General features: G+C 53.9%; 2 protein-coding genes across 15 annotated transcripts in view; both read left to right on the top strand.

The window, feature by feature from the left end:
* AFDN (afadin, adherens junction formation factor) overlaps nt 1-9,889 on the top strand; it is a 142,751-nt gene extending 132,862 nt beyond the window's left edge. For 7 of the 14 annotated variants that reach the window (XM_047859974.1, XM_047859979.1, XM_047859976.1 and 4 more), the window contains 4 exons: nt 381-494; nt 3,313-3,829; nt 6,769-6,853; nt 7,874-9,889. In XM_047859974.1, coding sequence (XP_047715930.1) covers nt 381-494; nt 3,313-3,829; nt 6,769-6,853; nt 7,874-8,027 — 870 coding nt within the window. In that variant the 3' untranslated portion in view covers nt 8,028-9,889. The remainder of the gene's footprint in view (nt 1-380; nt 495-3,312; nt 3,830-6,768; nt 6,854-7,873) is intronic. The other 7 variants (XM_047859983.1, XM_047859984.1, XM_047859986.1 and 4 more) reach the window with 3 other exon arrangements.
* Nucleotides 9,890-14,790: 4,901 nt separating this feature from the next.
* Nucleotides 14,791-24,406, top strand: part of KIF25 (kinesin family member 25) — a 45,325-nt gene continuing 35,709 nt past the window's right edge. The window contains exons 1-2 of the mRNA XM_047859990.1: nt 14,791-14,880; nt 23,131-23,196. Of these exons, the coding sequence (XP_047715946.1) occupies nt 14,803-14,880; nt 23,131-23,196 (144 nt within the window). The 5' untranslated portion in view covers nt 14,791-14,802. The remainder of the gene's footprint in view (nt 14,881-23,130; nt 23,197-24,406) is intronic.

The following is a 24,406-nucleotide window of genomic DNA, read 5'->3' on the forward strand; positions in this document are numbered from 1 at the left end:
GGGGGAGACGATGGCCGAGTGCACCCCGTAGTTGCATAACTGGAGGGTCCGTATGTCACGGGAGTGTGGTTTACGTGAGCTGGCTACAGTCCTGCTTGTTCACGGTGTGGATGTATGAAACAGATTCCTTCTTGGAGCAGTTCGTGGAACTGTGGGGACAGTGCTGTTAGGCAGGTTAATTTTGAAACGTAGAGCTGTGAAATGTGTACGTTTTGCCGTCTTCCCACGGTGATCTAACCGGGTATTTTGTATCTGACGTCGTGTGTGTGTGTGTGTGTGTGTGTGTGTGTGTGTGTGTGTCTGCTTGTGCCAGTGTGTGCTCTCTGCGCCTCGTGCTGCTGGAGCGTGCAGGGCGGAGGTTAAAGTCCCTGCGTTGTTAGTTACAGGACGAGGAGCGGCGGCGGCAGCGGCAGCTGGACGACATGCGCAGGCGGGAAGCGGAGGACCGCGCCAGGCAGGAGGAGGAGAGGACGAAGCGAGACGCCGAAGACAAGGTCATGGTCCTGTAGGGGCGGCTAGAGGCTTCCCGGCTTAGCCTGAACCCGCTGGATGGGCTGGGGCAGAGGGGCAGACGCTGCACGCATCCTAACGCGTGCGAGACACAACGGGGCCTGGACCCCTCCTTTGTTGTCGGACCGGAGACTGGAGCCCGGCCCGGCCCGCCCGCCTCTGCTCCGGACGGTGTCCACGTCCTCCCACCTGAGTCCTGTCTCTCTCCCGCTTCTGAACTCGTAGGCCTGTCGGGGTGGCCGAGCCTCCTCCCGGCCGGTCCGCTCCCTCGGGGCCCTGCCCTTTCCTGGACGTGGCCCCGCCTGGTGGGGTGAGGGTGGTGCTTGTGCGGCTGTGCGGTCGGAGCTCGGGCGGTGAAGCACCAGGGACGTAGACGGTGTGTTCGCCCCGCGCATTTCAAGTAGGTTCCTTACGGAAAGTACTCCATTCTGGTTGGCGGTCAGCAGGTCAGATAGCTTACAAAAAGCGTGATACGAGGAAAATTCAACTAGAATGTGATCTAATATCCCGAGTTGTTATTTTGGTTCCACATGTGGATTCTTTTTATGAAAGTAATCTTTTACGTGAATTTCAAAATGACAACTGATTGGGTCCATCCTGAGAACCGGGACCGCAGTGTGTGCGCAGCTGGCCCTGAGCGGGGCGCCCGGGGCGGGGGTGGGGGAGCCTGTCCGCTCTGACGCTTCCCTTCTGTGAAGGCGGGGGCCGTGGGCGCCACAGCTGCCGGTGGGGAGTTTTCGTTCCTGATTCCTCCTTTGACAGTCTGGTGAGCCGTATTAATGAAGCCCCCTCCTCCCCCGAAAGAGAGAGCTTTTAGGAAACCTTGTGTAGTGATACGATCCGTCTGGATGTGTAACTAGTGAAGAGCTTGATTGGCAGAAACGATGTGACTCGTCTAGACGAAAGTAGAATAATAGGGCTGGGACACGTAGCTGTGTGAAAAGTAGCGGTCTCTGCATCTTCTAGACCCTCACGGTTCCTTGGCATCATCCTGTGACCTTCAGCGGCTGTGTCCACATAGCTTCTGCAGTCTCGGAAGCGGCCTCTGCTAGTGGGGCCGGGTGCCCCGGTGTCTTTCACTTGTGTCGGGAGAAGTCCCGGTCAGAATCAGTTCTCCGCAACGTGAGCCCCTAGACTTGTCAGTGCAGGGGTGTGTTGTGGCCCGCCCCCCCCCTCGGGGCCCGTGTGCGGGAGGCCTGCCCGCGCCCTGTGCTCAGGCCCTCCGCTCCCGGCCTCTTCCAGCGTGAGCCCTCACAGCTCACCACTATGTCACGTAACGCTTGGGTCTCACTCCGTAACTGCTTCTAGAGTTGAGTGGTCACTAAAAAGCTGGATGAGCTGTTTTTTATCCGCAGCGTCCACAATTGAGGGGCTGGCTTTGTTACAGAAGAACGTGCCATTCGTTAGTCGGATGGGCCACCTGTCCGGTCACGTCACTGTATCTGCTCTTAGTGTAACTAAAGGGATACTTTGGTCTCCTCCTAAAATGTCGTCAGGTGGCTGTTGTTCATGTCACACTAAAGGCCACAGGGCTCGTTCTGGATTTGATTCCCCAGCCTAATAAGCAGACCCTTATTTTATGTTAGAAAACAAGGTAAAAGATGTCTCAACACAGAGTAAGAAGATAAAGTGAGAAATTGGGTCCAGTGCCAAGATGAGGCTGGCTGGCACCTGACCACGAAAGGGGAAGCGTGAGTGCTGTGGTCACCGTGTGTGGGGCTGGAGGGCTGGGGGGCGGGGAGCAGACCGCAGACATAAGCACACACCTCCCGGCGGGGACCAGAAGCCTGTACCCGAATGCCAGCAAGGTCCCTGAGATTAGTTGTGTGTTTTGGGTTGAGTGGACTTCAAACCCGTTGGCTGCGCTCTGCAGCCTGCACGGCATCTAGGCGGACGCAGAGCTTCCAGTTTGACCTCACATCCCTCTCTTCCATCCACTTTTCCATGTGTTCTGGAACCTGTCAATCTTTAACCCAACTGTGCTGTGACCTTTTTTAATGTTAATATAATTTTAACGCTGTCAACTGTAGTTTGTGCAGATGTATGTCAGAAAAAAATGTACAGTATGTGTCAAAATATATTTGAATATCGTGTTGCTGTTGCTCTTAATGCCTGGCTCTCTCATTTTCTGTCTGCCAGGGAGTTTAAGGTTTGAACTGTAAATTAAGAACTGCGGAAAGCATACCTCTATCTGTTAGATTGTCGCCCTGGGAAAATGAGTAATGTTTTATGGTTTCTGTTCACTTCTCTGAATAACTGGAAATAAACCAGGTGACTTCATCTTCCTTCTGGTAGAGGAAGGGCTGCTCTCTGGACCCTGGGGCTCGGTGAGACAGCGCGCGCGCAAGGCGGCTGTTCTTGAGGGCGCCGGCTGTAGAAAGCCAGCTAGAGCCTGTTTTTGGTTTGGTTTTGTCTTTAAACCCAGCGGTGAAGAGGTAAGTTAACATCCTACAAGAACAGAAGGAGAGAGACAGGAGCAGCCAAGAATTAGAGAGAGGCCTGGAGGGACAACTGAATGGGGACAGTGGTGTAGGATTGGAAGCTGGAGCTTGAAGTTGCCTGAGCGTCCGTCCGTCCATGCTTTGGAGCGGTTTCACGTCAGATAATTCCACAGTAGCCTGAGTGTGTCCATGCTTCCGGATGGATCTGCCTGTCCTGTCCTAGAACGTTCTGTCGAAACTCTCCTATCCCCTGGATTCGCAAGGGTGTGCAGAGGGGGTCAGAGGGTGACGCGTCCTTTTGCACCCTGGGAAGTCCCCCTCCTGACTCTGACCTTTGCGCTTTTGTGTGTTCCGCCCGCAGAGGCGACAGGAAGAAGGTTATTACAGCCGCCTGGAAGCCGAGAGGCGCAGACAGCACGCGGAGGCCGAGCGCAGGCTGCTGGAGCCGGAGGAGCCGGGCCTGGGCAGACCGCCGCTGCCGCGGGGCTACGAGCTCCCGCCCCCGTCCTCCCCGGCGGCTGCTCCTCCTCCCCCACCTCAGCGGACCGCCTCCTCCCTGCAGGCCCCGGCCCTGTCCCCAGACTCCCTGTACACCGCCAGGCTCGTTGCGTACCACGAGGAGGAGGAGGAGGAGGACTGCAGTCTGGCAGGTCAGGACAAGCTCTCCCACACCGGCAGGTCCCGGGGCCGCCTTCCTCCCGCCGCCCCTGCGCCACGGCCACCCCCCCGCCGGCCGCGCCCGGCCTCCGACGGCCTCTTTCTCTCCGGCTCCCTGCAGCCCCCCTCGGCCGCTGCCCACGGTGCTGCTCCCGGAGCAGGCCGGCCCCCTCCTCCCCCTCCAAAGCCACCGGGCTCCCACCACCCCCGCCACTCGAAAGGTAGAGGTAAAGCGTGGGGTCATGGGGTCACCAATCAAGCCCCCTGTGTCTTCCTTCGTGATTGGAGTGGGGACTGCGCGGCCCCTGTGGTGGGGGCCGCCCCAATCAGCACTCGCTCCGGCCTCTTGATCTCGCTTGCTCACTAGTCTCTGCCTCCGGGTGTGTCCGCCCTGCACGGCTGTGGCCTGTAGGGTCCCAGCCCTTCTCCCCGGTCACCAAGTACTGTTTCAGCCTTCATTCCTGCCTATTCTGATAACTCTTACGCTTACTTGAACAAGTACTTTCTTCCACACTTTTTGGTGTCTAAAGATAAGGTCCTCTCAGCCGTAGTGTCACGGTCACACTCACACTAAGTTTTGTTCTTTAACACGAGTAACACTTCTCTGTTCTCAGTTACCTGCCCCAGTAGTTCCCCTACCGAGCTGGGTCATAACGATGGCTCCTGCTTTCCGTGGTCGTCTGGTGGCCTAGTCAGTGCCACGCTGCGCGGATGGCCCTGCTGTCACGCGAGCTGCCTCGCGCCAGGGGCAGGGAACCCAGTCCTTGTGAAATCTCTCCTCCCTCTAACTGGTTTCTCCTTCCCGCTCTGTGACATTCTCTGCCATCGCGGCACTAGCCAGACCTCAACAGGCACACGGCCACCTTGAGTTAACATGTCCCGTGACGTCACTGCCCAGTGTGACAGTGGTCCTGTCTGTGCCGGGACCGGAAGGCCACCGCAGGCGCATCTGCAGTGACCAGTGTCCAAGACAGCACTGCAGGGATATTTAAGATATAACCGAGAATCGTAAGGATTCAGACCCGACTTTCGTCTCACTATCTAAACTCGCTCAGATCTAGTGCTTTTCATGAGCACGAGGGCTTCCAGACCCTCGTGGTGTGATACGCGGGACTCACGATGCCAAAAGAAGTTGGAAAGTCAGAAACATGCATAATGGTGGCTCTTCCGGAACAAGTGGGCTTGGCCAGGGTCTTGCCTCCTGTCTGCGCCAGTGCTCTGGTGCCCCTGGAAGGCTCGGCACGATATTCAGGCTGGGCCGCCCAGAAGCCAAAGTTAGATCTTTATAAAATTTCTGTTTTCGGCATCTAGAAAGTAGGACCTCAAAGACGTTTGTGGGATAATAGTCACTTTTGAAGGGAGATGCCATCAGTCTCCTTGCACATTACACACTGAACTTTAGATATTTTGTGTCCCGACACGAACAGATGAGGTTCGGTGACGCAGTGTTGTGGCGAGGCGGTCACTCGAGACCACTTTGGCTTTCACCCACGAGCTAACAATTTATTTCGCATCTGAAACGCCACATAGGAGGTTCTGTCCCACACCTGCCGGCTCGTGCCTCTTTGAAGACTTCCTTCGTAAAGTACAAAGCTGTCTGCACCACATGCAGGGTGCTTGTGACCTCCCTGCCTCTCCCTCACGTGGCCGTGCCCTGGGCTCAGCTCACTTTTCTGTCGTGAGCACTCTGGGAAGGACACAGACTTGGTTTCTTCCACTGGGCCCTGGGGGGGAGCAGAATCGGGCTATGCATTGGAATAAGTAACATCCCGTTCCAGCATAGCAATATATTGAAAAATGTGGTTTAACTGGAGCTTTTTGAGAACTATTTGAAGTGTGCAGGACTCATATATATAGTCTCCTGAAAGTAATGTTCTGATTAACTTTGAAAACTTTGAAGAATTTTTACCAGTGGAAGAAGCAAGTGTCATTCTCAAAACAAAGCTCAAAAGATATGTCTTCTAAAACAAAACTTAGAGTTAAAATTGAAAAAATTCTATTCTGCAGATAATTAACGTGAAGATCCACTCTGGGTTATCTGAGGTTACGGATACAGTCTGTCTCATCTTTTGAGTCTTTGTGGAGGATGACTTTGCATACGGTGACCACAGGGGACCTTGCTGAGGGACAGGAGAGGTGCTGTGCTGAGACGTGCCTGCACGCGTCTGCACGGCGTGGCCTGTCCTACAGAAAAGAAGCAAAAATTGATTTTTGTGCAATCTGTCTAAAAAGGATGATTTTAACGTTGAAATACTGTAATAACTTTGCCATTTATTTAATCGGACACGCAATGCTGTCAGCGTTGGCTGAATACTTTGAGTATTGTGCTCCGGCTTGTATCCCCATAAGCCAAAGGTTCTTCAAACGTGACGTTTCTTTTTGCTGGTGTGATAATAGAGTACTGATATAATGCATTGTGATTTTAACACACCTTTTAATATGATACTGGGATGCATTTAAAAGTTCTCTCTGCATCATTTCTTGACCTTCAACATCCCCGTGGAGTAGATAAGGTGGCGGTGCTATTCCCGGACTGATGTTGTCGGTCACCTCAGTGGCTGGGCCAGGCTCAGAGCCAGGGACCCAGGCCGAGTGTCCCGCGGGCTTGCTCACTCAGTACACGGTGCTGCCTCGGGGAGTATTTTGAGTGAGTTTGTATCTGCAGCATTTATATCAAACACGAGGGGTTTTGGTGGCTCATTTGTTTTCAAAGTGTCAATAATTACAGCCATTTATGTAGGAAAAATCCATTAGCTGTCCTGAAAAGAGACCCTTCAGTCACATGGTTACTGGCTAGGTTGCATTCGCTCTCCTTTGTTTTGTAAGGAAGCTCCTCCCATCAGGACTGTCCTGTGTCACTCCCTCCCCCCTGAAGCGCATCTTCTGAGCTCATGGCGACCGCATCTTGCCTGGTTTGAACTTTCTGGCACTGCCACCTAAGACCTGTGCCGTCACAGCGCCTGTCGGGGCAGTGATGGATTTCGCAGGCCGCTGAGCGAGGCCGGCTGCAGACCAAGGCATCTTTCGTCTCGTTTGAAGAACCTTGTGCTTTCACTCAGTAAAGACCTCCTCTTCCTCTGTGGGCCCCGCATCTCGATGATGATAAGGTTTGGGGAAGTATGCGGGTACTTTAACTTTGACTTTTTCTTTTACGGAAAAGGACCAAACTCTTCCGTGGGATCTTCCGGGGCAGTGATCGGTGCCCGTGACGGCTCCCGGGACCCGAGAGAGAGGCTGGCGAAAAGGTATTGACAGCTGTGAACAGCTTCCCGGAAGGATCGCTGCCTTCCTCACACCGTTCTTGTATGAGGCTGGATCGCAGGTTTAGAGACTTGATCACCTCAGGCGTCCCTCATTGTACACAAGTGTGCGAGCCTGCTGGCTGCTTCGTTTCACGTTGCTCACAGAATTCTGTTTCAGACACTGGTGTACGTACCCGACTTCCTAGTCTAGAACTTCTAGACCTTCAGAAGCAGCGGATGTGCTGCTGTTTGCTTCCACCCGCGAAGCCAGAAGGCACGGATAGGCTTAGTGTCTCCACCGAGCGCTCTCACCCGGGTGGTAGAAACAAATTGGCCCAGACAGTTCTTAAAGCTCGGAAATGGAACTGATGGAGAAAATCTTCAGCGTCTTCCTGTAACTTGGTGTTAAGTTAGGTATCCTGATGCCTCTCGGGTACATGTGGGGCTCGTTAAAATTATGTGCTTTTAAACTGCCCTCTTTAGATCAACTCGGTTATTAAGAACCCCCTGCCTGCTTAGGGACGCCTGGGTGGCGCAGTCGGTTAAGCGTCCGACTTCAGCCAGGTCACGATCTCGCGGTCCGTGAGTTCGAGCCCCGCGTCGGGCTCTGGGCTGATGGCTCAGAGCCTGGAGCCTGTTTCCGATTCTGTGCCTCCCTCTCTCTCTCTGACCCTCCCCCATTCATGCTCTGTCTCTCTCTGTCCCCAAAAAATAAATAAACGTTGAAAAAAAAAAAAAAAGAACCCCCTGCCTGCTAAAACTGAAGTTACCAGTGTTTTGAGAGTTGGATGTGTCGGGAGAAGGTTAGTATTTTAGGCAGGAGGGCATTCTGCCCCTTTTTTTACACAGGTCTGAATACAACCCCAGTGATTGTATTTATAGGAAGGGTCTTGGCTGGTTTAACAAAGGATGAGTCTCCCTTAGGAAAGATTGAACTGAATCGCCCGCTATGTAAAGTTACCTAATTGTTGACAAGTTATTTCCATCTTGACCAGTGATGTCTTCCGTTTCCCTCTGACGCAGCCATGATGCAGATTTACCTGGAAATTCCGGAGCCCCTGAGAACTTGACATTCAAAGAGCGCCAGCGGCTGTTCTCACAAGGTCAAGATGTGTCCAATAAAGTGAAAGCCTCTCGTAAATTAACAGAACTGGAAAACGAACTGAACACAAAGTGAGACCAGGAAATGGCACCCGTGCTCAGCCCAGCGTCCTCCCGGTGCGGCTTTGGAGGATGGTCGGGGGAGAGAAGGAGGCGGCGGCATTTCCGAGTCACAGAAGGGCTGTTTGGAAGATGGGTGGGATTTAGAGGTGGTCCCAGCCCAAGAAGCCCTTTTGTTTTACCAGGAGATTATCATTTATACCATGTACACACTGTCTAATTTCTTAATTATCTGACTCACCCGAAGATACGTTTTTTGTTGCTTTTTCTAGAGTCCAAGCTGGAAAGGGGGAGCGTGCAGCGCAGGCGAGGGCAGTGGGGTGTCTCCCCCGCTGTCCCCAGGGGGTGCCGAGAGGCCACGTCCGTCCCGTGTCACAGACTGGACTGTAGGGATGGGACGGGGAGTAGCCTGAACCCCCAGACCTTGTTTGCACTATTCCGTAGTAACTGCAGATGTCCCGGAGGAGGGTGGGCACGGAGGACACGCCCGGCGCGTTGAGTCCAGAGCTCGCATGGGCCGGGCTCGCTAGTCTTGTCCGTGCAGTCAGTTTGCGGCTCGGACCCACACCTCCTGGGAGGGAGGTGATGCCCATCGGAGACCCTGCCCCTCTCCTTCCATACGGGGACAGCCCTCCCAGTACATTCTAAATAGTTGATTTTAAAAAATTCTCCAAGAAGAAAATTTTGAGGATTTAAGCTTAGGATATTTTATTTTTATAAATGTCAGATTACTGTTAGGCTAATAAATCATTGGTGATTTTGAAGATGGCAATGACGTTAGGAAGTTAATATTTCAAATATTCAGGGGAATCTGTAAAAGAGCATCTGTTTAGCTGGGCAGTGTTGATGTGGGTAGAAACACAGATATTGGAGAGGGATGGGGGGGGGGGCAGGGGTCAGTAGTGACCTTTGAGCACAACTATTGCTCAGAAATTTTAAATGCAGAGAAGAAAGAGTGACATCCATGTCCTGTCTGGGAAAGAAGGGCCAATGACATGGCATCTGCGATTTAAATACTGTAAGAGTGACTTGTGAGGCAGTTGAAAGTATTTTTTTTTTCACATCTGATAGTTACTGAACTTTCATTTGATGAGTTACTGTGACCAGTGTCCTTTCTTTAGCTGTGAACATGTGGCCGATACAGACACGGGTCTCACTCTGGTTTCTGCTGTGTGATGTGAAAATGGTAAATTACGTGGGGATTATGAGCAAAGCTTCTATTTGACAAGGCCCTGCTGTGGGATCCTGAGGATTTTTCTGCACCAGATTGTTATTACAAAATGCGTATGTTAGAAAAACGTGCACACTTTCAAACAGAAGAGGGAGGAGAGCCTTTTTAGCCTTAGAAATCACTTTAATAGGCGCTGTATGATAAATCATTGAAACGCGAGTGTAAATATTTTTCACGTCTATCAGGGTTCTTATCTGGAAGTGTGCTGTCACCGCTGCCCTCGTTTAAGAGAGTAACCTGGTCTACGTGTTTATGAAGGATGCGCTTGCTTTAGAGCTCTAGGAGAAGCGGGCCCCTCCCGGAGAGCTCGACAACACTGGCCGCCTCACGGGGACAAAATCCACACTTGCTGTCATGAAGCAGACGCAGCGGAGTCACTGTTCCGTTAATCTGTAGAAAGAACAAACACGCCTAAGTACACGCACATACATGTAAATACTTACATGCAGGGGCGTGTGTGAGTGTGTGTGTGTGCGTGTGTGTGTGTGTGTGGTTGTAAACCTGGAAACGGGTGGGTTTGGCCGCCCGTGGGTGACGAGGTCATGACTGTGCGTCACTGTGGAAACACCAGAACTGCTGTACTTCCCATTTCTACTGTAGCTCATTTGCAATCTATTTTTAATAAACTTTGTATGTATTTGAGCGGATCTGTTGTTGTAATCGCGCTGGCAAAGATTATATTTGTCATCTCCGCCTCTGCCTTCTACCTGTGTGTCCTACTCATTAAACAGTCGGCAAGCATCATTTCTGTGTCAGATGGGGAGTCCGGCATGTGGGGGACGCTCTTTTCCTGAGCGCACAGACTCTAACGGAGACTGCAGGCCGCCCCGACATCGGTCCCCCCCCCCCCCCCCCGTGGCTTTCACCCGGCTCGTGGGCAGACCCAGACCCAGACCAGCGGTCACAGGGACTCTGCACACCAGGTGCTTAGTGAATTGTGTGGACCGGTGGCGAGGACCCGCCTGGGGTGGCTCCGGGAGGGTGCACGGTCGCCAAAGCACCCAGGCCCGGCTCTGCTGCACCACCCCTCTCCCCCTGTGGCCCCAGAGCCCCTGCCTCTGTGTCCCTGGGGCAGGTGGGCTGAGGGGGTGTGCCAGGACTTTAGGAAGGGCTTTCGGCAGAAACGGTGTGGATCTTTTTAGGACTGTCTGCCTATCTACGTATTGGAGTGCTGGTGTCCGCCTGTGGTGTATTTTCGTGCCCAAAACGGTGCTCTGAGGTTTGAGAGGACGGAAACTCCGTTGGTCTCCAGGACCGCCCATGTGCGCTGAGTGCTGCTCGCGAAAGGAACGCTTCTAACCTGCAGACTGACTGCACCGCACGGGGTTCTAGGGGGCCGTTGGAACGGGATTCCTCTGCTCCGTTGCTTGGGAAACGGATTCGAAAGACTTTTACTTGGACCTCTAGGGAAACGCGGAGCCACAGCAAAGTCTCAGGGCCCCACTTCCGCTGCAGAAGGGGCCCTCACGGGAAACAGGCGCCAAGTGACGGGTCTCAGTACAGTATTCATGCAGTTCATTCTAGTCACGGCGCCCCAGCAGATGTACGTTCAACTCCAAAGCGGGATTTATTTATTTATTTATTTTTATTTTTTTTATTTTTTTTTAATTTTTTTAACGTTTATTTATTTTTGGGACAGAGAGAGAGCATGAACGGGGGAGGGGCAGAGAGAGAGGGAGACACAGAATCGGAAACAGGCTCCAGGCTCCGAGCCATCAGCCCAGAGCCCGACGCGGGGCTCGAACTCACGGACCGCGAGATCGTGACCTGGCTGAAGTCGGACACTTAACCGACTGCGCCACCCAGGCGCCCCTCCAAAGCGGGATTTAAAAACCAATGTCTTACACAGTTTATTGAACAAATACAATCCGTGAGTGCCTGCCCTGTGTCAGTCACTGTGACGCTGGTTCCAAGTATCCCAAAGCAGCTGCAGGAAGACAGACACGGTTCGCAAATTGTCCACAGAAGGTGAACAGGGCGCTTAGAGGCCTTGACGGAAGGACCCGGTCTAGCTCGTGGTGGAGGACCTTTGGAGAAGAGGACTTGCCCTCTTGAGAGAAAGGACTGGTCCCCGCAGGAGGATCCCCAGGGCAGAGAGGTTGCTGCAGGCAGACGGCAGGTGGGAGATGGGGCACTGGGCCGGGGGGCGGCAGGAGGTAGGTCTGAAACGTGGAAAGATTTGCAGTCTTCGTGCCCCTTTCCTGCAGGCCTCCAAGGGTGGCTTGGTCACGTGTGGAGAAAGCACAGGAAGGAAGGTCCTGTGTGCGCTGAGGGGCGCACGGCCCTTGGCCGACAGCGGGGCCCAGCTGCGGGGCACAGGCACGGCATGGGGGTGCGGGGTAGATCACAGAGGTGCCCAAAGGCGAGGCAGGAAGCCAGTGCCAACGACTTCGACCAACCTGGAACGGTGACTTTCAGATCATACTTTCACACGTTTGCTGGATTGAGCCTTGGCTTTCCTGCTCGTCTAAGCCTGGTGTTGTGTTCTTTTGCGGAGATGGCAGATGGCCAAGTCTGAACTGGGGACAGCGGGTCCAACTTCACCTTGGAATTGTTAAGAATAACATAAAACGTTAGCACGAACAACAGCAAACAGGAGACCTGGAAGACAGCGGGTTAGCTGCACAGCTCTATAGACCTGCCTCCCCAGGTTCTGCCCTGGGGACAGGCCCCCGGATGGAAGGCCGGCTTGTCTGAGTTGAGAACACAGACGCGTCCTAACAGCATTTCCCGGCAGGAGGGAGAGAGGAGTGCAGGGTCTGGGCTCCCTGACGGCCGTCCGGGTTCCAGGTTTGCTTGCAGGGTTCCTGAGATCCTTCCGGCAGCTGTGGACACCGGTCCAGACACTCAGACTCCGGATGCAGCGTGTGACGCCTTTAAATGCACCTGCCTCTCCTCTCGGTCATCTGGGATGTGTTGGTTCATTGTTCCACCTTCTTTAATATACTAAAAGTCACGGCTCGAGGAAGACCGCACTGTGCCGCCTGCTTCCGCCACAAGTTCATGCAGGATGCTCTCTTGGAAAGAGTTCGTCTCCGCTGGTGACAGAAGCATCGTGGGTTGCAGGCAGCAGCAGAGGAGTCTGAAGGGCGAGGAGACTGCCGGTGGCAGAAACGCACAGGGGGCTCCTCAGCGCGGGGCTCCGGCCACTGAGGGGCACCGGCTCGTCGCGTGCCGCTGACCTAGGTAGCCCCGGCAGTGTCCTCTGCCCAGGGGTGCGCCGTCCATGGGCCTCTGGTGGCCTCAGGCGGAGCACACGGTGGCCCTCGGCCGGGCTGCCAGGGAAGCGGAAGGGAGACCATCAGTGGCCCCATCGGGCTGCTGGTAAGAGCCTGACCTGGACGGCGCTCAAACGCTCTCCTTGGGCACCACTGGCATTTGGGGCAGAGGCCCCCGTGTGGCCCGGGGGTGCACCGTCCCTGGAGACCCCCGCATGGGGACCAGATTCTGGCTGCGGGGGAGGCTCCCCCTCCTCGGCAAGGGCTGCAGGGAGCCCAGTGGAAGGGTGTCCCGAGTGGTATCGGTCAGCAAGGCCGGGACACATTCGCCAAGTTCTGCGTTCCCTGTCACACCATATCACTTCTGTCATTGCGTCCCTGCTGCCCGGGTCTCTCCTGAATCGTGGGCTCTGGGACCCGAGGCGGAGTCGTCTCCCTGTCACTGTGCGGCTTCTACTCAGAGTAGGGTCGCTGCATCGCGTGTGCATGGCACATACACACATCATACGTGGTGCACGTGTGCACATTACACGCGTGCCGACAGGCAGCCCCGGTGGCCTCACCAGCCCCCAGGAGTGAAGAGAGTCCTCGTATCCGACCAGCACGTTTGCTGCTGTGAGCCCCAACTCAGTGGTCTGTCTGTCTCTAATTTCTCAGGTCTAGGCAGCCTGTTCTGACCAACGTGCTGTGGAAGGAGGATGCGGCTTATTCACAACGTCATCGTCATCGCCTGCTCTTTCTGATGCATCGACTCAGTCAACAGATAATTGGCCTGAGTTCCTAAATGTGCCAAACGTTGTAGCTGCTGTAGGCCCAGCGGCTGCTGTCTTTGGAGCTCTGGATCTCCTCCGGTGACAGGGACACCAGATAACTGTTCCATGTGAGCAATCCCAAGAGCCATGTGCCAGGGGAAGGACGTGGGTCCCGTCCATATGAGATGGTTTTGATCGAGCCCTGAACGAGCATCCAGAGGGCCAGAGAGGCAGAGGCAGTGGCGTGGAAATGTGCTTGCCCCCCCCCCCCCCCCCCAGGAACAGCAAGGAGGTCACTGATCCTCCAGCCGAGTGGGCAGGGAGGGGGAGGGAGGGGGCAGAGGAGGAGCAGAGGTGCGTAGGCCGTCCTGAGCGCCTGGTTTTTACCTAATGGAGAAGCGGAGGGGAGGGAACGTCCGACTGATGTGTCAACCACCGTGTAGGTGACCGGCCAAGGGGCTGGTGCCATCACTATGGTGAGCCCAGAAGGACTTGTCTGTGGTGGCATGTGGGGTGATGGGAGGAGTGGATGGCAAGGTGTGGGTCCCGGTGGGCGAGGAGTGCAGGTGCACTAGAAGTCGGGCAGAGCCTGGAGGGGGTGGGGATTGTGGGGACGCCCCGGGGGGCGCCTGCAGGCAGTGTGGCCTACATACAGGTCGGGAACTCGAGGGAGGGGGGCAAGCTGGACGCAGAATGGGGGCATCATCGGGGTACAGATGGCATTCAATGCTGTGAGACGAGACTGGCACAGAAGACGAGAAGTGCCCTTGCACGGAGGACAAGAGGCCAGTGCCCGAGAACCAAGTTAGTATTTCAAGAAGCAGGGACAGACCAACTGTGCCTGGGACCACTGGACCCGCCAGGCAGCCGTCCTCTGCCACCCTCCCAGGGCGCGGGGCGGGGCGGGAGCAGTGCAGAGGAGGGGAGGAGGGGAGGAGGGGAGGAGGGGAGGAGGGTGGGCCCGGGGCAGGGCGGGAGCAGTGTACCTGCCGAGCAGTGCCAGGGAGGGCGGGAAGGGCTGGAGCAGTGCACGCGGGGAGCAGGGCAGGGGAGGGCCGGGAGGGCCGGGAGGGCGGGCCGCGGCAGGGCTGCGGAGGAGAAGGGGAGGGGAGCCTCCCTGTCCAAGCACAGGTGGTGCGCCCGCCCCTGCGCCGCGGGCTTCACCCCGGGGTGCTCCCCCTGCTCCGGTGCTGCCGCCCCTCCCCCCGCCTCCCTGCAGCGGTTCGGGGCCGAGCGGCGCCCGCTGGCCTCTTCGCTGGCCTCTTCCTGTGCCTGTCCCCTGGCTCCTGTTCCCAGTGGGCTCCACAGGCCCTCCCTCCTCTCCCCGCAGACATTCCTGTGGGGAAGGGAGCCACACTCGTTGGGCGGACGCAAAATTACAGGACCGGCAGGAAGGGCTGTGTACACGCGGGAGGCTGTAATTTACATGGGGTCTGGAACACCCACCGTATCCAGTAAATAGTCTCGCAGTGTAGCCGCTCCCCTCCCTGGCCCCTCCCCAGGTCCCGTGACCCCGTCGCCATGGAAACCACGGGGGGGGGGCAAACGCCCGCGCACGCGCAGCAGGTGGGCTGAGGCCTGGGCCAGGCGATGCCGGCGACGGCGACGGGCGGACGCTGGAGGCGCTTCTGGGAGCAGCGGGCCCGGCAGCTGCAGCGGCAGGTGCAGGTGAGCAGGTGCCGGGAGCGCAGCTGCGGCCCCGCCTGCAGCCCCACCCCCTCCCGCCCCTGAGCCTTGGGGGCGGGGGCCAGCGAGGGACAGTTGGGGTGGCGGCGCCCCAAGACCGCCCGGGACGGAGGCTCCCACCGTCTTCCACCTTCTGCTGTGTAGGGTGCGAGGTCCTTCCTCGTCTGCCCTCCCGCTCGGTCCCCCAGCCGGGCCCCCGACCCCCGCGTGCCCCACCCTCCCCTGAGGCCCCTCTCCGTGACTTGTCGAGGGGCTACTAAGTACCGTGCTGAATTCGGGGGTACGGTGCTTAAGCGACCACACACCTGACCTTTCTGTTCCCTGCTCTCGGAGTATAGGTGGGATAAAGGAGGAAATAATCACAAAATAAACGTAAACCACCGAAGTGGGCCCATGATGACGCTGCTGAGGGGACACACCCAGTCCTACAGGGGCTTGCAATGCAACCCTGGCCGGATGTGGGGGTCCAGGACCGTCTCCCTGTGAGCGGAGGTGGAGCGGGGTTCTCCTGAGATGGGAGGCCGCCATCTGGCAGTGCGTTGAGGGTCAAGGACAGAACTGTCCCCAAAGAGGAACAGCCTCGCAGTGGCGTGTGGCCGCGGGGCTGGCGTTGGGCAGAGCCCGGGGGAGGCTGCTGGCTGGGGCTGAGGCCGGAGGGGGGCGCCCGTGCAGCATGAAGCAGGACTAGAGATGTTCTTTATCTTGAGGGCCCCGAAGGGCTATCGAAGATATTTTAAGGGAGGGAGGGAGCAGTTAGATCCATATTTTGAAAATGCCACTCAAAACGTCCCTTGTAGCGAGTGACTCCGCAAGGGCAAGCGTGAAGTTGTGAGGGCTGAGTTCGAAGTCGCAGGCAGGACTGTGAACCCACTCCGGAAAAACAAGCCAACAGGTGAGGGTCACGGCAAAATGGTGTAGCGCCCCCCGAAGTTGCCCAAACAGCATCCACCAAAGGAAGCAACGTTTATTCGAGAAACCTGCTAAAAACCTCTGTAAGCACAGAAAAAGTCTGTGGCCCCTTGCCTCACACACCCCTTGCCACTGGACAGTTGAGGAAGCTAAGTTCCTGGCTGACTGTGGCGGAGGCTGGGGGTCTCCCTCCTCCCACGGAGCTTCCACTCCTATCATGGAGGCCTTACTCCAGAACAGAGGCCGGGGCACTGGGGCTCCAGTCACTCTTCCCCAGCTCCATCAGCACAAAGGTTTCATGGCGAGAGAGCAAGCCAGGAGCCCAGAGGCCACAGGCCTCCCGGTGCCCAGAGGGCTGATGTTCATCTCTGGAGATTTCGCTCGGGGCGAGAGGCAGCCCATGAGAGAGAGCTCTGAAGCTCTTCCCACAGGAACTGACTTCATCTGAACCGCTCTGGTGAGGTTCAGAAGCAAGAATCTTCTTAATCAAGAGCACTTACCAGTTGGCTTGGGCGCCATAACAAAGTACCACACACCAGGTGGTTCAAACCACAGCAGTCGACTCCCCACGGTTCTGGAGGCCGGGAGTCCAAGAGCAAGGTGTTGGTGCTGGTTTCTCCTAAGGCCTCTCCCCTTGGCTTGTGTGTGGCTGCCTTCTGTGGTGTGATCACTTGGTCTTTCGTCTGTGCATGGGTACCCCTGCAGGCCCTCTCTGGGCCCTCTCTGGGCGCCCAGTCACACTGGATTAGAGCCCACGCCAACGGCCTCATTTCAACTCAATCGCCTCTTCACGGGCTCTGTCTCCAGATACAGTCACACTCTGAGGCCCTGGGCTTGGGAGTCCGACACGTGAACTCGAGGGGAATACAGCCCGTAACAAGCAGCAAGCTGACAGGCCGCCTAGTTCACACCAGTCTAAGAAGAGTCTGAGGTTGTGCCAGATCTCACAAATGGGCTTCCCAAAGTATCCCTGCCCCAGTTTAATCGGAGCAGACAGTGGAGAAAGTCACGCCCCGGGCCATTGTTGAAAAGCCATCGAGAGATCAGGGAGAGGTTAACACAGAGCCCCGCTTCAAAACTGCTGTCTCCGGTGCAGGTGCCGCGCGGCCGTGTACGTGTCCAAAGCTGTGTCCTTCTAGGAGTGACACCAAGGCTTCCCACTGAGGGGGAAACAGACTTCCCTAGAGAAACTGAGCCGAGTCACTCAACAAAGCACACAAACAGCAACAAAAACAACCTTCAGGTGGGGGAAAGGCGTCACTATCTAAAGTTTCTACCATATATTTCCTAAAATGTCTGGCTTTCAACAAAAAGAAATTATAAGACATGAAAGAAACAGGGAAGTGAGACTCATCCGCGGGAGGAGGGGGGGGGGGGACGGACAACAAGAACCGCCATTGGGAAGCCTGGTGTTGGCATTAATAAGACAGCAAGGCAGTCATTGTGTGAACATATAAATATGCTCAAGGGACTAAACAAAACTGCATTATAGAGGTGAGGGAAAATATGATGATTTCTCATCAGATAAAAAATGTCAATAAAAGGATAGAAAATACTTTAAAAAAAAAATTGTAATCCTGGAGTTGAAAGTAGCTGAAATGAGGACACTCCCCAGAGGACTCAAGAGTAGATTTGAATGGGGGCGCCTGGGTGGCGCAGTCGGTTAAGCGTCCGACTTCAGCCAGGTCATGATCTCGCGGTCCGTGGGTTCGAGCCCCGCGTCGGGCTCTGGGCTGATGGCTCAGAGCCTGGAGCCTGTTTCCGATTCTGTGTCTCCCTCTCTCTCTGCCCCTCCCCCGTTCATGCTCTGTCTCTCTCTGTCCCCAAAATAAATAAACGTTGGAAAAAAAAAAAAGAGTAGATTTGAATGGACAAAAAAGAAAAAAAAAATCAGCAAACTTTTAGCTTGGTAGAAATTATGCAATCTTAAGAACAGAGGGAAAAACAGAAGGAAGGAAAGTGATTGGAATCTGTTGGTGCAAAGCGTGTAGGCACACCAACATACACACATCACAGGGGCACCAGGAGGGGAGAGCGAGAAAGCACAAGAAATATTCAGAGAAATAATTGCTCAAACTCCCCAAATGTGTTGAAATTTGGCATACGTGGAAGCAGCTTCGTGGACTTCAGTTAGGATGACCACGAAGAGATCCACACCCACATGCATCGTAGTGAAAACACCGAAAGAGAAGACCAGGGAGGGAAGAATGACTCATCAAGTCAATCCACAAGCAGACTCTCAGCAGCAGCAGGGGCCGTGGGGTGATGCACTCAAAGGGCTGAAAGACAAATCCTGTCAACTAAGAATATTATATCCAGCAAAACTGTCTTTCAGAAATGAAGGCAAAATAAAAGTTTTCCCAGATAAACAAAGTCAGACAAAATTCATTGCTAGAAGGCTTGCCTGATTAAGAGACATTGAAGGAGGTTCCTCAGGCTGAAAGCAAGTCCCTGCCCCTGCCCCAGAAACACAGATCCACAAAGAATGCCAGCAAAGACAGTCACGTAGTTATAAAAGGATAAAGGTGTGTTTTTCTTGTTTTCTTCACTGATTTAAAATAAGTAATTGTATCAAACTACAGCCATGTAATTGTGTCATTGCAACTATAACTTGTAGAAACGTAATATGTTTGACAAAAGTGGCACAAAGGAGGTGGATGGGGACAAAGTTTTGCGAGAATAGGGCAATGACACCAGATGGTAGTTTGAATCCACAGGACCAGGTGAACCTGGTGGTTCGTCATGGTGAACAAGGCCAGCACCACAAACCCTGCAAGTCTCCTGTCCCTTCTCTTCTCAGATTCTTTAATGAGCATGAGATTATGTAAAGCAGCAATGATAGCACTGGACTGTCACATGTATGAATGTGACGTGTGATGCTACCAACCCAACAGATGGAACAGGGGAGTTCAGCTATAGCAGGAGCGTCTCTGTACCTCACCAGGCCCTGACTGTCCCTGTGAGGTACACTCTCCCACCTGGCCAGACCCTGACTGTCCCTGTGGGGCGGACTCTTCCAGTTTCAAAGTATAGGGTGAGCTTTTGAGAAACCACGAAGAAAACTATTCAAAAACTAATGGAAAATGTCATTGAAGAAATTAACATTTTATGCTAGAAAATATCCAGTTATGACAAAAGTCAGTAAAAGAGGAACAGTCAAAACGTGAGGCACATAGAAAATGAACAAGTGAAGTGTTGGGTGCAAACCTACATCAGCAGCCTTAAATGTGAGTGGACAAGACATCAGTCAAAAGGCAGGCACTGTCTGGCTGGATAAGAAGCGAGTTCAAACTACATGCTGTCTGTCTACAGGGGACATGCTTTACATTCAAAGATACAAATAGCTTGTAAGCAAAAGGATGGAAAAAGATACATTATGCCACCATTAGCTACAAGAAGACTGAGTGACTGTACTAATATTAGACAAAATAGACTTTAAGATGACATGAATGTCACTACGAATAAAGAGGAACATTTGATAATGACAGAAGTGTAACTCCATCAGAAAGATAGGAAAAGTATACGTGCACCTAACAACATGGCCCTCAAATTGACAGAATTGAGGACACAAATCAGCAATTCAGAAATAATGGCTGCAGACGTCAACCCTCCCCTTTCAGTAATGAACAAACAGGACAGGGGACCGGCCAGGAGACAGACAACTTGAACGACACTACTGAACCAAGTCAATCAGGCGGACGTCCACAGAACACCCTGCCCACACAGCAGGAGGACACATGACCTTCTCAAGTGCACGTGGCACAGGCCCTCTGGGTTAGACAATGTACTGGGCCACAGAGGAAGCCTGAGTACACGTAAAAGGATAAAGATCATAGACGGTATGTTTTCCGGTTACGATAGAGGGAAGTTAGAAATTAATAACAAAAATAAATTTAGGAAATTCACAAGTATGGGAAAATTGAATAAGATACTTTTAAATTATAGTAGATCAAAGAAGAAATCACAAATGAGGTCAGGGAACATTTTGAGAGGAATGAAGATGAGGGTACCACCCAGCAAAGTTTGTGGGATGCAGCCAAGGCAGCACTTTGAGGAATAGTTGTGGACACAAACACCTACACTAAAAAAGAAGCTAGCTCTTCAATCAATTACCTAAACAACACCTCAGGACACGGGATAAAGCAGAGGAAGCAACACCGAGCACCAGCAGAAGAAAGCCACAATAAAGACCAGAGCAGAAACAACTGAAATAGAGCATGGCAAACTATAGGGAAAGTCAACAGAACCAGAAGCTGGCTGTTTGCAAAGATGAACAAAATTAACAAATCCTTAGTTTGACTGAAAAGAAGACTCAAATTAACAAAACCAAGAATTAAGGACAAGACATTGCTACCGACTTCACAAAAATAAAAAGGAAGTCAGGAACATCCTGTGGACAGCACTGCTGATTTAACCAGGGTGAGTTGGTCAAATTCCCAGAGTCGCAGATCACCGAAACCGATTCAAGAACTAGAGGACGTGAGCACAACTGTAACGCATGCTGAGGTTAAATTAGGAATCCGAAATCTCACAAAGTAAAGCCCGGGCCCAGATGGTTTCCCTGGGGAATTGTACCAAACGTGTGAAGAGAAATGAACACCAGTCCTCCATGAACTCTTTGGAAAAATAGAAAGGAGGGAACATTTCCATGGCGCCAATGCTTACCTGATGTCAAAACCCATGCAGACGTCACAAGAAAACTGCAGAGCAATGTCTCTTATGGATGCAGATGTAAACCTCTTCAAAAAATACCGGCAAACTGAATCCGGTGGTACATGAAAAGGACATACACCCTGACCAAGTGGGAATCATCCCAGGAATGGCCTAGCGTTCCAAGGTCGGTTAACGTCACAGATCGAATCAACAGAATGAAGGACAAACCCCACGATCATTTCGATAGGTCCAAAAACACGCTTTTGACAAAATATTACTTCACTTCGTGATAAAAACACTCAGCTGGCTCCTCAACCTGATAAAGGATGTCCCCGAAACCCCCCTGCTGACACACGTAACATGAGAGGAGCAAGACAAACGTGTCCTTTCACATCTGTTCACCGTCTCCCCGGAGGTGCTAGTCAGGGTATTCAGGCAAGACAACGAAAGGAAAAGGGGTCTGTACCAGAAAGGAGGAAATAAGACTGTTTCTGTCTGCAGATGACATGATCTCGTATATAGAAAATCTTAAGGAATCCACCAAAAAAACAACGCTCCTGGCACTAGTGAGTGATTTCAGCAAGATTGGAGGATATGAGGTCCATGTGCAAAAGTCTGTTGTGTTTCTATTTCATAGCAATGAAAAGACAAAAATGAAATTAAGAAAACCGTTCCACTTACAAGATAATCAAAGATGATAAAATGCTTTGGGAGAAATTTAACCCAAGAATTGCAAGACTTGAACCCTGAAAATGATAGTCAACATCATTGGCGATCAGGGCAATGCAGATCAAGTGGCAATGATACGCCCCGGTGGCTGTAATCAAAGAGACAGATGGAAGTATCTCGAGGGTGTGGAAAATGGAATTCTCATATACTGCTGGTGGGACCGTGCAGGGAAGACAGTCTGGAAGTTCCTCAACACGCCAACCGGTTCCGGTCCTAGGCATGTGCTCAAGTGAAGGGGAACCGTGAAGGGGAACCGCGTGTCCGCACAAAACACTCGTTTAGGAATGTCACAGCAGCACTATTTCTAACACCCAGAAAGTGGAAACAACCCAAATGTCCTTCAAGTGATGAATGGGTAAATAAATGTGGTCTAGCTTCACGATCTAATATTGTCAGGCAATAAAAAAAATGAAATTCTGATGCCGCAACATGGTTCAGCCTTGAGAGCGTGATGACCAGGGAAAGAAGCCGGTCACGAGGGACTGCATATCATATGATTCCGTTGATACAAAATGTCCAGAGTTGGCAAATCTGTAGAGACAGAAAGTAGATTCATGCTTTCCTAGAGCTGGATTGGGGTACATGGGGGGGGATGGGGTTTCTTTGGGGGTAGTGGATATACTGTGACGTAATTTTGGCGACGTGGCACAATGTGAGTGCACTAAACGCCGCGGACTTGTGCATGTCAGGCGGGTTGCTCGCGTTTAAGGGAATTACATCTCCATAAAGCTAGTCGGGGTGGCATCTTAGAATCGAGTGACTTTCGTGGAAACACTCCATAGGTTTTCTTCAAGAGGTAAAATCAACTGAGCCTGGTAACAGAAGGTCTAGACGACGCCCGGGTTTCCGGTTTCATAACCCGTCACAAAGAGCTTGACCTAAACTGGTCACAGTTCTCTGTGGGCTGCGAGTCACGGGGCATGGGGAGGGACCCCCCACAGACGGGACCGTGGCACGTGAGCTGCCTTCCCGGACCCCTCGCTTTCCTGACCACCAAGGCCTCCAGCTGCTGGCTTTCCCAGCATTCAGTGTAAACAGCTAGTATTTAAACTTCTCTGCCTGAAACCCTGCAGGCAAAACCCAGCCTCTTCCCTGCCATCCCTCCTCCCAGACCACGCCCTCCCTGCCCCCCTCATCCTCCCCTCCCTGTCCCTCTGCCCCTTAACTTACCAAACTCATTCCCGCCCGAGGGCCTTTGCTCAGACTTTCCCCTTGGCCCTGGGTTTCCTCGCTGGCCCTCCTCCCCCTCTCTGAACCCCCGTTGCTGTTTTAGCTGTGACGGGGCTGCTGCCCACCCCCCCCCCCCAGCCACACACTGGCCCTTACACACTAGGATGGGAGCCCCACGCCCGATGGGTTCACTGCTGTATCCATGGCACCCCGACATGTGCCTGGCATGTGACAGACTTCTAACAGATATCTTTTAAATAAATGAATTAGTAAAAGGAAAGAGGGGCACCTGGCTGGCTCAGCGGGTAGAACGTGTGACTCTTGATCTCAGGGTCGTGAGTTCAAGTTCAAGCCCCGCGTTGGGCATGGAGCCTACTGGGGAAAAAAAAAAAATTGAAAGAGAAGCCAATTTTGGTGAGCAGAAGCCTTACAGAGGTGCCTTCCAGATCTGAATGTGCATATAGGTCACCTGAGCTCTTGTTAACTGTAGATTCTGATGGATTTAGGGGGGGCTTTTCAGCAGTTTGAGGTATGATGTATGTGCCCTAATGCAGGATTCGGTGCCCCCAGCAAGCCCCTGGCTTCTGGGGACCACACTTGGAATGGGGGTCGTAGACACGGGGTGCGGGCCCCCACTCCAGCCGACCTCCCCCCACAGTGCTTCACTGAGGCAGCCGCTGGCTTCCTTCCCCAGAGTGTTCTCAGGATGGAAGTGCTTACTGATAAGTGTCATTTAAACTGATAATGTCCTGTTTCGGTCCTCGGTTTTAGGCCAAAGAAGAGAGGATAGTTGATCTGGAAACAGAAAATGCAGTTCTCCACCTGAGGCTGGCGCAGGTAACACAGGCCCGCGTCCGCAGTGCCAGGGGCTCAGGGCCGCCGTCCGGGCCTTCCCTCCCGTTGGCTGAGCCGGTGGGACTGTCCCCCCCATGACCACACGAGGTTCCACTCCCGTCTCTCCCCGCGCTCTCGCGCGTGTAGTGAGGAGTAAGTCCATGGTGCGTGTGATTTTCCAAACAGCCTCACTGAGGTGCGACTTCCAGGAGGTAACTTCACCCGGTTTGCGTGTGCAGTTGTGTTCAGTAAAGAGTGGCTGCCCAGCACCGTGACACCGTGCGCCCCGAAGCCCGCGGTGCCGCTTGACCCCATCGCCCATCCTGCCGCCTCCTGGACCGGCCCTGCCATCCTGGGATGGACGCCCGCGTGACTCAGCCCAGACTGCGTACCGCACCGAAAGGAAGAACCGTCCCTCAAAGATGCCTCTGCCCACTTTTCCTGCTGGTTTGCTCCTAGAAGGGAAGGAGAACAATGGTGAGCGTTCGGGGGTCTCTGTCCACACTGTTCTCGCCCAGTGCACCGCTGCAGCCTTTGGGAGACCCTGGTGGGCCCCGTGTGCCATCCCCGTCCTTGTAGGGGGAGAAGACCCGTGAGGAGGAGCGGGGACGTTTGCAGACGCTGGCCGTGAGGACTGGGGTGACACAGCCAGGCCCCCCCGGGCGGCCGCAGGAGAGGTGGGAGGACCACGCCCCAGAGCCTCTGCCGGAATGTGGCCGTGCTCCCCGGGATTCTGGCCTCCGGGACCGAGAGAGGACGCGTTTCTGTTGTCTTCAGTCTCCCGGTTGGCGGCGATCTGTCACAGAGGCAAGTTTAGAAAACTAACGCACTTGCGAGGTCCTCATCTGTGAATTCCGACCCCTTCAGAATTCTCCCCGGAGGCTCGGGCAGAATCAGGTCTCCAGGCCCTTGACACTCCTTGAACAACCCCGTCAAGTTTCCCTGGACAGAAATGAGTCGCACTAAATTGTGCCTTCGTTTACGGCTGCTCCTGCTGCCTCTTGAATGAAGGACTGGTTTATTTGTTCACGTGCCAGCCACGCCTGTGCGCGTGAACAGTCACGGCAGCGAGCAGCCTGTCTGAGCCTGCGCCCCGAGGAGCCACGTCTCCCCTGCGTCCCACCATGGCCCCCCGGGTCCGGGGACGTGCCCGCACAAGGCGGGTGAGGCCAGTATCCGCGGGCAACACCTGTGCCCTCTTCTGCTGCAGGAG

The sequence above is a fragment of the Prionailurus viverrinus genome, chromosome B2, assembly GCF_022837055.1.
Source record: "Prionailurus viverrinus isolate Anna chromosome B2, UM_Priviv_1.0, whole genome shotgun sequence".
In the NCBI taxonomy this organism is placed as follows: Eukaryota; Metazoa; Chordata; class Mammalia; order Carnivora; family Felidae; genus Prionailurus; species Prionailurus viverrinus.